The sequence below is a fragment of the Plectropomus leopardus genome, chromosome 1 (assembly GCF_026936395.1).
Source record: "Plectropomus leopardus strain MGB_pleo_1.0 chromosome 1, ASM2693639v1, whole genome shotgun sequence".
In the NCBI taxonomy this organism is placed as follows: Eukaryota; Metazoa; Chordata; class Actinopteri; order Perciformes; family Serranidae; genus Plectropomus; species Plectropomus leopardus.
Window position 1 is genome coordinate 787501 of NC_142176.1, and position 13679 is coordinate 801179.

General features: G+C 41.7%; 1 protein-coding gene across 1 annotated transcript in view; it reads left to right on the plus strand.

Moving 5' to 3' along the window:
* fhod1 (formin homology 2 domain containing 1) overlaps positions 1-13679 on the plus strand; it is a 63508-nt gene that overhangs the window by 26211 nt on the left and 23618 nt on the right. Inside the window, 12 exon segments of the mRNA XM_088074101.1 lie at positions 929-996; positions 2414-2519; positions 3491-3585; positions 4690-4801; positions 5829-5923; positions 6594-6737; positions 7762-7934; positions 7936-8169; positions 9629-9736; positions 11087-11176; positions 12255-12281; positions 13167-13217. Coding sequence (XP_087930227.1) covers positions 929-996; positions 2414-2519; positions 3491-3585; positions 4690-4801; positions 5829-5923; positions 6594-6737; positions 7762-7934; positions 7936-8169; positions 9629-9736; positions 11087-11176; positions 12255-12281; positions 13167-13217 — 1303 coding nt within the window.

Sequence of the window (13679 nt, forward strand, 5' to 3'; positions counted from 1 at the left end):
ACAAGAATATGACCCGAAAAGTGCTGAAAACTATATATAAACTTATAAATATAGTTTTCTGAACAATTTTCTCTTTTTTGCAAAATTTCCAATAAAAAAAAGTTTAGGTAATTTCTTACAGTTTCTAATAATAATAATAATAATAATAATAATAATAATAATAATAACTTTATTTATTTAGCGCCTTTAAAAACAGAGTTTACAAAGTGTTTTGACAAACAAGGCAAAGCAGAAGTGGGAGGAGTTTCTTGCAGAGGAAACATAAGAACAAGTTTTTTGTACATTTTTCACCAAGTTAATCGCTTTTTTTTCTGCATGTTTTTGAAAGAATTCAAACTATTTTCTCAGCCCTCAAAGACTCAAACAGCTTGTTAAAATCATCTGAACGAAGCACAAGAAAACTGCTGTCGATCCAAAGGGTTAAACGGCAGAATTTAAAATAGTTTCCTCTGAAATACAGAGTGCGCCAGTCAGGGGTCGCGACCTCTGATAGAAATAAACAGGAAACAGTTTCATTTCTTTGTGCAGACCCCCGTCCTCCTTTTAAAGGCCTGGTCGGTGGGGGACACCTCTGAGCTCCGAGTCCTGCAGCTCCTGAGGGACTCTGAGAGGCTGAAATATCCAAAGTCTTTAAAGCTCTGATTATTTTCAGGATTTTAGTGAAAGTTGAACCTGCTGCGAGCCGGTCGTCTCTCTGTTGGTCTGTTTGAGCTGTAAAAACACTCAGAGTGATGCTTCTCCTTCAACAGACAATCTTTGTACAGACAGAAAAGACTACAGACAATAATCACGTTTCATTTTAGCCTCTGAGGAACTTTCATACAGTGTTTTCTTTGATTAGCTACAGCTGATTCATCATCCTCATAATAATAATGGTAATAATAATCAGCCGTCTGCACGCTTTAACGTGATGTTTCCTGTGTTTCAGAGAAGCTGTATAACTCTCAGGGTCCAGAGCTCCGACGCTCGCTCTTCTCCCTCAAACAGCTCTTCCAGGTAACAAACACACACTTTAATTAACTAACCAGCACATGTGACACAGGATGAAGACTAAATACAAAATGAACACTGCAGTAAACATTTGTTTATTATTATTGTTATAAGATCCCCATCAGCTTCAGTTTCAACAGTAGCTGCTCTACCTCTGCATTATTTTTATTTACAGTAGTTCATGTACGAAACAAAACAAAGCATAAAATAACATAAGAAAGCATAACAAAACATAACAAAGCATAACATAACATAACAAAACATAACATCACATAACAAAACATAACATAACAAAACATAACATAACATAACATAACATAACATAACATAACATAACATAACATAACATAACATAACATAACAAAACATAACATCACATAACAAAACATAACATAACAAAACATAACATCACATAACATCACATAACATAACATAACATAACATAACAAAACATAACATAACAAAACAAAACATAACATAACAAAACATAACATAACATAACAAAACATAACATAACAAAACATAACATAACATCACATAACAAAACATAACATAACAAAACATAACATAACATCACATAACATCACATAACAAAACATAACAAAGCATAACATAACATAACATAACAAAACATAACAAAGCATAACATAACATAACATAACAAAACATAACATAACAAAGCATAACATAACATAACAAAACATAACATAACATAACAAAGCATAACATAACATAACAAAACATAACATAACATAACATAACATAACATAACATAACATAACATAACATAACATAACATCACACAACATAGGACAACATAACAGAGTCTAACATAAAACATAAAATAACATAACAAAACAAAACGTAGCACAGCAAAACATAACATTCAAACTCAATTTGACTAAACACCAAAACAATCATCACAGATGAAAAACTTTGTAATATAAACAGCGGCTCTACAGAATAATTTATCTCTTCAATAGTTGATAAAATAAAACACGGAGAAACCGTCAAACCATCAAAAAGTATTTATCATATATAGTTTTCTACACTATTCTTTGTGTAAATAAGTTAAATCTGATCGTTTTGTGAAAGCATATTTTAGCTGTCATATTTTAGCATATATTTACACTCAGAAAACTTGGTCATAAATTGTACGCCGACGTTGCTCGATAACGCACCGACGTCTGTATGAAAGTACAGCGAGGCGACAAAACAAAAAGAAAAATGACATCTGTCTGAAAAAAATGACGTGTGGTCGTGTGAACGTGTGAACTTGTGTGTGATCATGTGAACGTGTGATTGTGCGATCGTCCGAGATGTGATTGTGCGAACATGCTATTGTGTGAACGTGTGATCATGTGACCATGTGATGGTGTGATCATGTGATTGTCTCTCTGTGCTGCTGTGTTTACGTGTGCAGGACGATAAAGACCTGGTTCCAGAGTTCGTGGCCTCTGAAGGTCTGACGTGTTTCATTAAAGTCGGAGCGGAGGCCGACCACAACTACCAGAACTACATCCTGCGAGGTGAGACTCCGCCCCCCGACGCTCCTGCAGCTTCGTCAGCGACTTCATCCAAAAGATAATGCGTCTGTGATAAAACATGCGGCTGAACATGGAAACACTCAGTTCTCTCCTCTGCTGGATTAACTTGTTTAACCCTTTAAAACCTGAGCAAGTTTGCTTGATATCTTTCAGAAACAGAAGGGAGACGGTAATGAAGAACTGAAGGAAACATGACCAAAACATTTGCCAAAAAAAAATACATGAAAATGACCTGAAAATAAGAACACCAAAAAAGGTTTTTAAAAATTCCAATAATAATTTAAATAATTTAAAAACTTCAAATTTGCTCCTCCACATCTGTGTTTAGAAGGAAAATAAAGGTGCAGATACAGTTACAGCTGTGTGGTCGGACATTTTTAATTCTGCATCACACGAGGCTCGAACTCACAACCTCAGACGCCAAGAACAAGTCAGCATCCCAGTGAGCTCAGATCAGGTCTAAGATCAGGTCTCAGATCTCTAAACTCAGGTCTCAGATCAGGTCTCAGATCTCTAAACTCAGGTCTCAGATCAGGTCTCAGATCAGGTCTCTCAGTCTGAAGCCACAAAGCTGCAGAGAGCTGCTGAGTCAGCGCTGCAGATTGTAGAGACATCTGAGACTCTGGAAACTGACCTGTCTGTCCCTCTTTCTCTGTCTGTCCCTCTTTCTCTCTGTCTGTCTGCCTGCCTGTCTGTCTGTCTCTGTCTTTGTCTCTGTCTCTCTCTGTGTCTCTGCCTCTGTCTCTGTCTCTCTCTGTGTCTCTGTCTCTGTGTCTCTGCCTCTGTCTCTGTCTCTCTCTGTGTCTCTGCCTCTGTCTCTGTCTCTCTCTGTGTCTCTGCCTCTGTCTCTGTCTCTGCCTCTGTCTCTGTCTCTGTCTCTGCCTCTGTCTCTGTCTCTGTCTCTCTCTGTGTCTCTGTCTCTGTCTCTGTCTCTGTCTCTGCGTGTCTCTCAGCTCTCAGTCAGATCATGCTGTTTGTGGACGGGATGGACGGAGTGATAAACCACAATGAGACGGTGCAGTGGCTCTACACACTGACAGGAAGTCTGGTGAGCCCTCACACACACACACACACACACACACACACACACACAGCTCTGATCAGTTGATTGATTGGTTGGTTGATTGATTGATTGACTCAGCACGTTGTTTATGAATTTGGTCCCTCAGTCTTCTGATTCTGATTTCATCACAAACGATCGTCTTTTATAAACATGTAAACAAATACAACAAACAAATATGAAACAGATTCGTGCAGCTAATTTAGATCATTTTAGGCCTTTTTATCGTGACTGATCGATTTAATGACCCACTGATTTAATGTCGTTCTATAAACGTCTTTAACTGTGTGAGCCTGCAGAGCTCCGACTCTGAATCATTTTGTCCTTAATTCATCACCATAACTCGTTCATTAACCCTTTGAAACCTGCAGCTACAGCACTTTTCTTGAGCTGCTTTCAGACGCTTTTCACAACTGTTTAAACCTTTGAACATTAAGCAAAATGCTGCAATTTCTTTCAGAAATAACTGAAATAAGCAACTTGAATTGTGAAGAAATGTTCACAAATTGTAGGAAACTAGTTGATTTGTATATTTTTAAAAAGATAGGGAAAAGTGCTTCGGTAAAGCTAAGCTAGGAAAAAACTATTTTATAATTATTGAAATTGCATTTAGAATTATGCTCCACAATTTCTTTTAAAAAATCATTTTAAGCACTTTTTTCTTGTTTGTTTTTTACTTCTTTCTGATTTTTTTATTTTTTCTTACTCTTTTAAAAATCATTTTTACTCATTTGTTGTAAATCTTCTTTCATTGCTCATTTCTTGTCTTGTTTTAGGAGAAAATCAAGCCAGTTTGCAGTTTGCTGAGGTTTCAAAGGGTTAAAAAACTGTGTGTGTGTGTGTGTGTGTGTGTGTGTGTGTGTGTGTGTGTGTGTGTGTGTGTGTGTGTGTGTGTGAACTCAGGTGTTAAAGGGTTAACGGTGAACTTTGACAGACCATAAAAACCGTCCTGACCCAGTTTGAGAGGAGGGCAGTCTGAGTGATGAAATAAAGAAGAAACAGTCAGCTGGAGGTCAGAGCAGAGCGAGGACGCCACCTGCTGGACACTCACTGAACATCTGTCCCTTTGTGTCTCTGTCTGTCCCTCTGCAGTCTCGTCTGGTGGTGAAGACGTCTCTGAAGCTGCTCATCGTGTTTGTTGAATATTCAGAGTCCAACAGTCCTCGACTCATCAGCGCCGTCAACACGGTGGACGGAAAGAGAGGTACAGAATTTCAAATTCATGATACTTCTTTATTTAAATTAGAGATAAGATATTTATTTATTTCAAACATGCAAAACAAACAGAAAAATAAAAATAACAAAAATTAATGATAACCAATGAATGAGTTAAAAAAAAGCGACAACAAAGTGCAACTTACATGTTGGAAAAGGAGGAAGTGAAAATTTACTGTTTCCTGCCTTTTCTCAGCTAATCAGTTAATCTGTGAACTTCATCACTGACAAATATGCACATACATATATTCATACATGCATACTGTCATATTTAATAAATACAACATGCACGTGTGTATTTGCACCTGCACGCTACCTGCTGATAAGATTCGACTTTACTGTTTATCTTCACAGAAATGTGTAAACAAACTAAACAAACAACAGATTGACATAAATACAAATAAAATCATAAAAATACATGTAACTTTTTTTGGTTTTTGGTTTGTTTTTTCATTTTTATTTTTTATTATTATTATTTTTTTATTTAAGTTTTTTATTATTTAACCTATTTAGTGCATACATACAAACAAATACAAAAACAAATACAGTAACATGGGGTTGAATATTGGATAGAACTAAGAAAGAAACAACAATGTTGAACAAATATATTCTTAAAAAAAGAGTCATAAAATTAAAAAAGACAAACAAACAAACAAACAAAAGACAATGCAAACAAATAAACAACTAGAGTGTTGATCACTTTGGTTTAGTTACATTTAATGAAAGTTTGCGGCGTTACGGCGTTACTAATTCTGTCTACCCACATACACTTTTTTTTCATTTTTATTTAACAAAAAGACAAACAACAACATAAACACGTATGAGAGCAGTACAATAATGTCATTCTACACAGAAGATAATGAATAATAATAAATAGACATAAAATCAATACATAAACCAATAAAAATATTTAAAATATTTTTTTTTTAAAATGACACAGTCAGTAACCGATGACGTCACCTGCGTGACACTGTTGTTGCCATGGTTACCTGCTGTTAACGTGGTGGGATCTGTAGGTGTGAAGCCGTGGAGTTACCTGATGGAGGTCCTGGAGGAGAGAAACGGCTCCGACACCGAGCTGCTCATGTTCGCCATGACGCTCATCAACAAGGTAAACAAACAGCAAACCGTCAGCGAGGTAAACAAACCGTCAGTGAGGTAAACAAACAGTCAGTGAGGTAAACAAACAGTCAGTGAGGTAAACAAACCGTCAGTGAGGTAAACAAACAGTCAGTGAGGTAAACAAACCGTCAGTGAGGTAAACAAACAGTCAGTGAGGTAAACAAACAGTCAGTGAGGTAAACAAACCGTCAGTGAGGTAAACAAACCGTCAGTGAGGTAAACAAACAGTCAGTGAGGTAAACAAACCGTCAGTGAGGTAAACAAACCGTCAGTGAGGTAAACAAACAGTCAGTGAGGTAAACAAACAGTCAGTGAGGTAAACAAACCGTCAGTGAGGTAAACAGTCAGTGAGGTAAACAAACAGTCAGTGAGGTAAACAAACAGTCAGTGAGGTAAACAAACAGTCAGTGAGGTAAACAAACAGTCAGTGAGGTAAACAAACAGTCAGTGAGGTAAACAAACCGTCAGTGAGGTAAACAAACAGTCAGTGAGGTAAACAAACAGTCAGTGAGGTAAACAAACAGTCAGTGAGGTAAACAAACCGTCAGTGAGGTAAACAAACAGTCAGTGAGGTAAACAAACAACAATTGGTTCATGCACTAACCTAAGACTGTGTGCACGTGCGTGCGTGTGCATCCGTGTGTGTGCGTGTGTGTCAGACTCTGGCGGCTCTTCCTGATCAGGACTCGTTCTACGATGTGACCGACAGTCTTGAGCAGTTGGGGATGGAGAACATCATCCACAAACACATCAACAACAAAGGAACTGAACCAGACCTGCGCACTCAGTTCACCGCCTACGAGGTAACCACGACAACAACAACAACAACAACAACAACAACAACAACAACAACAACCAGGATGAGAAATAGAACTAAAAACAACAAGAACTAAAAGTAGAACTAGAAACATAGAAGTCACACGGAGACAGACATAGAAGTAGAATTACAACAGAAAGAACAAGTAGAACTACAAGAACTACAAGTGGAACTAGAACAAGACAGAGAGGTCAAAGTAGAACTACAAGCAGTACAAGAACTAAAGTGACTAGAAGTAGAACTAAAACAGCTTTCTAAAGGTCTCAGTTGTGTGTGTGTGTGTGTGTGTGTGTGTCTGTGTTTGTATCTGTGTGTGTGTGTGTGTGTGTGTGTGTGTCTGTGTTTGTATCTGTGTGTGTGTGTGTCTGTCTGTGTTTGTGTGTGTGTGTGTGTGTGTGTCTGTGTTTGTATCTGTGTGTGTGTGTCTGTCTGTGTTTGTGTGTGTGTGTGTGTGTGTGTGTGTTTGTATCTGTGTGTGTGTGTGTGTGTGTGTGTGTCTGTCTGTGTTTGTTTGTGTGTGTGTGTGTGTGTGTGTGTGTGTGTCTGTGTTTGTATCTGTGTGTGTGTCTGTGTTTGTATCTGTGTGTGTCTGTCTGTGTTTGTGTGTGTGTGTGTGTGTCTGTGTTTGTATCTGTGTGTGTGTGTGTGTGTCTGTCTGTGTGTGTGTGTGTGTGTGTGTGTGTGTGTCTGTGTTTGTATCTGTGTGTGTGTGTGTGTCTGTCTGTGTTTGTGTGTGTGTGTGTGCGTGTCTGTGTTTGTATCTGTGTGTGTGTGTGTGTTTTTGTGTGTGTGTGTGTGTGTGTGTGTGTGTGTGTGTGTGTGTGTGTGTGTGTGTGTGTGTGTGTGTGTGTGTGTGTGTGTGTGTGTGTGTGTGTTTGTATCTGTGTGTGTGTGTGTGTGTGTGTCTGTCTGTGTTTGTGTGTGTGTGTGTGTCTGTGTTTGTATCTGTGTTTGTGTGTGTGTGTGTGTGTGTGTGTGTGTGTGTGTGTGTGTGTGTGTGTGTTTTTCAGAACGCTCTGAGGTACGAGGACGGGGAGATGGACGACTCGTCGCCTCACTTGCGTAAGGAGAGGAGGAAGTTGGCGGTCGGCGAGCAGGAGGGGAGAAAGAGCCGCCGCTCGTCCAGCCAGAACCTCCCCGACGTCCTCGCCGCCTCCGCAGGCTCCTCCCCTCCACCTCTCCCACCCCCCAGCCTCCCTCTCCCCTTCCGCCGCCGTCTCCCCCCTCTCCCCTGCCATCTCCTCCGCCTCCTCCTCCAGCCCCACGGCGGGCAGCAGGGCATCGTCCCCGCTGACCTCTGACCCCGGCAGCCAGACCTCCAGTCCGTCCGGATCCCAGAGAGCGTCACCGCTGCCCCCCCACACCGCACCCAACGGGACCGTGACCGCGGAGCAGGAGTCCAAGTCCCCGCCCAGCGCGTAAGTTGAGAATCGAGTCTGTGTGAGCGTTCGCCCTCTGCAGCTCCGCTCTGAGCGGGACCAGGTTCAGAGCCGACGAGGGATCGTGTTTTATTTGGAAACCGGTTTTCTCTGAGTTCAAGCTGCAGGAACGTTTGTCCTCGGAGGACTCGGCGTGTTCGTCTCCGGCTGGCAGCTCCGCCACTCGCACTCAGTCAGTCAGGCCGGGTTTTATTTCAGATTTCACACACAGAGGACGCTCCTGGTTCTGCCGGTTCCTCTGAATCCGGCTGACAGTTCATTTTATCCAAACACAATCAGCGATGGATCCAAACTGGAGCCGAGCGATTTGACCTCATTTAATTTAATTTAATTTTCATATTTAAAGATTAATTTGCTTTTTTTGCTTTTTTAAAAATGTGTTTTCACCCTCACAGTTCACTGACACAGTGTCATGTGACCATGGTGTGTTTGAGTGTAATAAAAACATGATTTATTATTATTGATTAAACTTTCCAGCATTATATCAAAATGAAAAGCTCCATCTTAAACAAACTTCAGTAAATTTCAGCACATCGTGCTGATAATAGGCCAACCTCTCCTGACTGCAGGACTCTGACTTCAGCTTCTGTTGTGTGCTGTTAATCATTTTACTTTGGGAAAAAAGTTTTGAGTCGGCCTTTTTCTTTTTCCCGGGCCCCCAAATCACTACATCTGCCCCTGGTAATAATGCTGAGAGCTCAGCGCGAGCGGCCGGATGAGACACGGAGCGATGCGTCTTGGTGTTTTTTTAAATAATTCAAAGTGTGACTGAAGCTGAAACTAACACAAAGTCGTCCGTAGACGTCTAAATAAGTCACTTTGCAGCGCTGAATATTTGGCTGTTTGTTCATTCAGAGAAGCTGCGCTCTGTCTGTCTATCAGCTGTTTGATAATGAAACGCCGCTCGGTGTCACGTGACTTCTGCTGTCGTGTTTTGATTTTCCTCGGTGTCGTGAGAGCGCGAGACGGAGCCCAAAAGTGTGAGACTCGTGCCAGCTGCGTGATGGTTCATGCACACTATTCGCAACTAATTCGCCTCAATTCATGTCCGCCCCGCCGTGCTGGTCGCTCCCCGTCTCTGCCACAGATTCGTGTTTTCTGGATTCACAGAGCTGTTTGAAAAGATACTGAGCTGCAGCTGGAGTGGCGGTTTTGACGTGGGCACCGTTTGAGTCTTTGAAGCTGTCTCCTCGCACCGCTAGCCTGATCTGTGTCGCAGGTATCCCAGCATGCTTTGTGCAGGGAATCAGTCGCTTCCAATACAAAGTGAATGGGAGCAGATTTGTGGTCGCGTGTAGTCTCTCTGCATGTCCGTCTGGGTTCTGGTTCTGGGTCTGTTCTGGTTTTGGGTGACTTGGTGTTGGTTTCTGTCTCTGATGGTGTCTGTCCCTCCTGTCTGTCTCTGTCTCTTCCTGCTGTGCTGCATCTCGACCACTAGGAGTCGCTCTTTCCTCAGCCACCACATGCTGGCTCTGGGTCTGAGCAGGAAGTCCAGACTCTTCTCCAAAACCAGCTCCATCTCAGAGGAGCCTTCGGCGGCCTGCAGGTCTGTAACGCCCGCGCTGCGACCCACAGAGACTCACGTCCGTCTGTACAGACACATCTGGGCTTTTTTTTTTTAAATTTGAAATTCACATTTTTCACATTCACACTTTTTTTCACTGTTTTCTTTAAAGAAAGATTCTGGAGATTTTCTTCCTTTCAGTTTTTTTGGCAGTTAAAAAAAACATTTCAGCTTTTTATTTTTGTTTCTTTCAAAATGTTTGGTGTTCCCTTCCCTTCAAAATTTTTGGCATTTTTTTCTCTTTGAAATATGTTTCGTGATTGGCAAAGAAAACATCCCTTTTTTATTTCCCAACTGTTGTTGAGTTTTTAAACAGTCTTTTACAGCCTGCTCTCTAAACCTCCTGCTCCACGCCGTCAAAACACACCGTCCTGTCCACGCTCCGTCCTGCTGGCTGTCTTTTTTCTCTGTCCTCCATTCGGTGTCCTTTCACACACACACACACACACACACACACACACACAGAGGAGTGTAATGAACTGGCAGAAAACAGTTTGTGCTCTCTTTCTCCATTCTTTACTCATTCTGTGTGTGTGTGTGTGTGTGTGTGTGTGTGTGTGTCTCTGTGTGTGTGTCTCTGTGTGTGTGTCTCTGTGTGTGTGTGTGTGTCTGTGTGTGTGTGTGTGTGTGTGTGTGTGTGTGTGTGTGTGTGTGTGTGTGTGTGTCTCTGTGTGTGTGTGTGTGTGTGTGTGTGTGTGTGTGTGTGTGTGTGTGTGTGTGTGTGTGTGTGTGTGTGTGTGTGTCTCTGTGTGTGTGTGTGTGTCTCTGTGTGTGTGTGTGTCTCTGTGTGTGTGTGTGTGTGTGTGTGTGTGTGTGTGTGTGTGTGTGTGTGTGTGTGTGTGTGTGTGTGTGTGTGTGTGTGTGTGTGTGTGTGTGTCTCTGTGTGTGTGTGTGTGTGTGTGTGTGTGTGTGTGTCTCTGTGTGTGTGTCTCTGTGTGTGTGTGTGTGTCTCTGTGTGTGTGTGTGTGTGTGTGTCTCTGTGTGTGTGTGTGTGTGTGTCTCTCTGTGTGTGTGTGTGTGTCTGTGTGTGTGTGTGTGTGTGTCTGTGTGTGTGTGTGTGTGTGTGTGTGTCTCTGTGTGTGTGTGTGTGTGTGTGTGTGTGTGTGTGTGTGTGTGTCTCTGTGTGTGTGTGTGTCTCTGTGTGTGTGTGTGTGTGTGTGTCTCTGTGTGTGTGTGTGTGTGTGTGTGTGTGTGTGTGTGTGTGTGTGTCTCTGTGTGTGTGTGTGTGTGTGTGTGTGTGTGTGTGTGTGTGTGTGTCTGTGTGTGTGTGTGTGTGTGTGTGTCTGTGTGTGTGTGTGTGTCTCTGTGTGTGTGTGTGTGTGTGTGTTGCAGCTCCTCAGACGTCCTCTCTCAGCAGGAGAAATCGTCCCAGTTGAACCAGGAGCAGCTCGCCAACAAGACGGAGAGTAAAACCAGTTTCAAGTAAGTAGCAGGTGAACTGGGCGTGCTGGGAGGGATGGTGATGGTTGCGTTGCCACGGCAACCACAATGCTTTTTTTGTTGTTGTGGAGGCTGTTGGTCTTTAATATTTCTTATCTGACTGGTCTGACTGGAGTTTTCTCATTTGGACCAGTTTGAGGTTACTGGTCAGCCTCTTTCTCTGAGTTTCTCTGGAAAATCTTTTTCTGTAACGTCTCATCGTCTGCAGTTTCCTCATAGTTAAGGGATCGTTGTTTTTTTTAGAATTTCTGCTTTATTTCAATATCATTTGTGTGCAATATCTCAATCATTTTTGGATTATTTTATTTACAATCATTATTATTATTGAGTTATGTCTAGAAAGTCTCCAGATTATTTGTGGATTATGTTTCTATAATTCCTTCCTCGATCGTTTCTTCATCATGTTTGCTCGGTTTCTTGACCAGATCTGGATCTTATTTTTTATCTTTCCGATCATAAAGATTGTTTTATTGTTTCGTCATCATCTGGGTTGTTTTTCTGTAATTTCTGTTCATCATTTATGATCTTGGTGTTTTGGGGGTTTTTATTATTTCTGCTTTGTATTGATATTATTTCTTGATAATGTTTCATTAATTTTTGCATTATCTTTGAGTTATCTTTGGATCATCTCCGAATCATTTCTGGATTATTTTTTTATCATCTCTGCATAATCTGTTGATCATGTTCGGAGCTTGTTTTTTTGATTATTTCTCATTGATTTATATCATTTCCGCATCATCTTGAAATCATCTGGATCGTCTCTGGATTATTTTTCTGTCATTTGAGTGGTTTCTGCTTCTGATCAGCTGATCAGCTGGTGTTTATTGATCCGTCCTTAATTTAGATTTTCAGATTAAAACTGATGAAGAGCTGCTGTCTGTCTGTCCGTCCCTCTGTCTGTCTGTCTGTCTCTCTCTCTCGTTCTGTCTGTGTCTGCCTCTGTCTGTGTCTGTCTCTGTCTGTCTGTATTTGAACATTATGAATCTTGTTATAATGTTTTGTGTGTTTCTTTAATTTCTCTCCCGCTTCGTCTTTTCTCCTCCTTCGTTCCTCCCCTCAGCTGTGGGGAGGCTGACCTGCTCTTCTGGTGAGTACAAAGCTCTGCTCCTCCTCCTCCTCTTCCTCCTCCTCCTGCTCCTCCTCCTTCTCCTCCTCCTCCTCTTCCTCCTCCTCCTGCTCCTCCTCCTCCTCTCTCCTCCTGCTCCTCCTCCTGCTCCTGTGTGTCATTTTTGGGCTCAGCTGCATAAATGAATATTTTGGGTCCTAAAACTTCTTCAGAGGTTCAAGTTTCAGATTTACATCAAAGCAGAGAGGATGATGGGAAACCTGCTGGTGTAGCTGTCAGTGTAGACACTGTGTGTGTGTGTGTGTGTGTGTGTGTGTGTTTTGTTGGATTACTTTAGAAAACATGGAGAAAAAGGCAATGACCCACCAAACATGTGCCACAAATTGCAAGAAATTAGTAAAATGTGACAAAAAATTACTTAAAGAAAGTTTTTTAAAAGAGGGGAGGATTTTTTTAAAAATACATTCAATAAAAAAATCAGCACTTTTTAGGTCATTTCCTTGTTTGTTTGTTTTTTCATTTCTTTTTTTCTTTTTTTGGATTATTTTCAGGTATTTTTCCTGTAATGTTTCTTCTAATTTCTTTGCAAATTTTTGGGCCGTGTCTTGTTAAGTTGTCCCCATGTGTTCTGCTCTGGTTTTAAAGGGTTAACTGCTTTTTTAAAAAAAACAAAAAAACAAAAAACGTCCAAACTGAGACAAACTGTCGCTCAAAGTCTCCACTGTGGCGCCGCTCACTGCTTTCAGAAAACAACCTCCACGGTGGATGTGGTGCGTGCGTGCGTGCGTGTGCATGTATGCGTGCTTGCTTGTGCGTGCGTGCGTGCGTGCGTGCGTGTGCTTGCATGTGCGTGCTTGCGTGCGTGTGTGCGTGCGTGCAGCTCAGCTCTGTGTTGTGTCTCTGCAGCTCAGAGGACTGTAGTGTAAATCCCGACAAGCCGGTTCTGAGGAAGTTTGAGTAAGTACTGCTGCAGCCCCACTGCATGCTGGGAGCTGGAGGACGGCCGGGTGCTGGTGCTTTTTATGTGTGTGCGTTTGCGCGCGCGTGTGCGCGCGCGCGTAGACCAACAGTTTGTCCAGATCTTACATATTAAAATCATAAATCTGAGCTTGTTGATTTGAGGACGTCGCAGCTTCGGGTGTGCAGACAGATGTGTGTGTGTGTGTGTGTGTGTCTGTGCGCGTGTGCGCGCGTGTGTGTGCGCGCGTTTTTTTTTTAGTTTTTTTTGTGTGTGTGTTGCTGGTGGCTCTGGTCTGGGTTTTGGGTCTAATCTCTGGTGTTAATCTGCCTGCAGCTGGTTGGTTTTGGGTTTGCAGTGAAGTTTTGATGATTCTGTGTCACGTTTAGGCGTCAGATATAAATCTCTGTTTTTGTTTGTTTCTCGCGTTTAAATTCAAACATGAGGATGAAATACAGAAA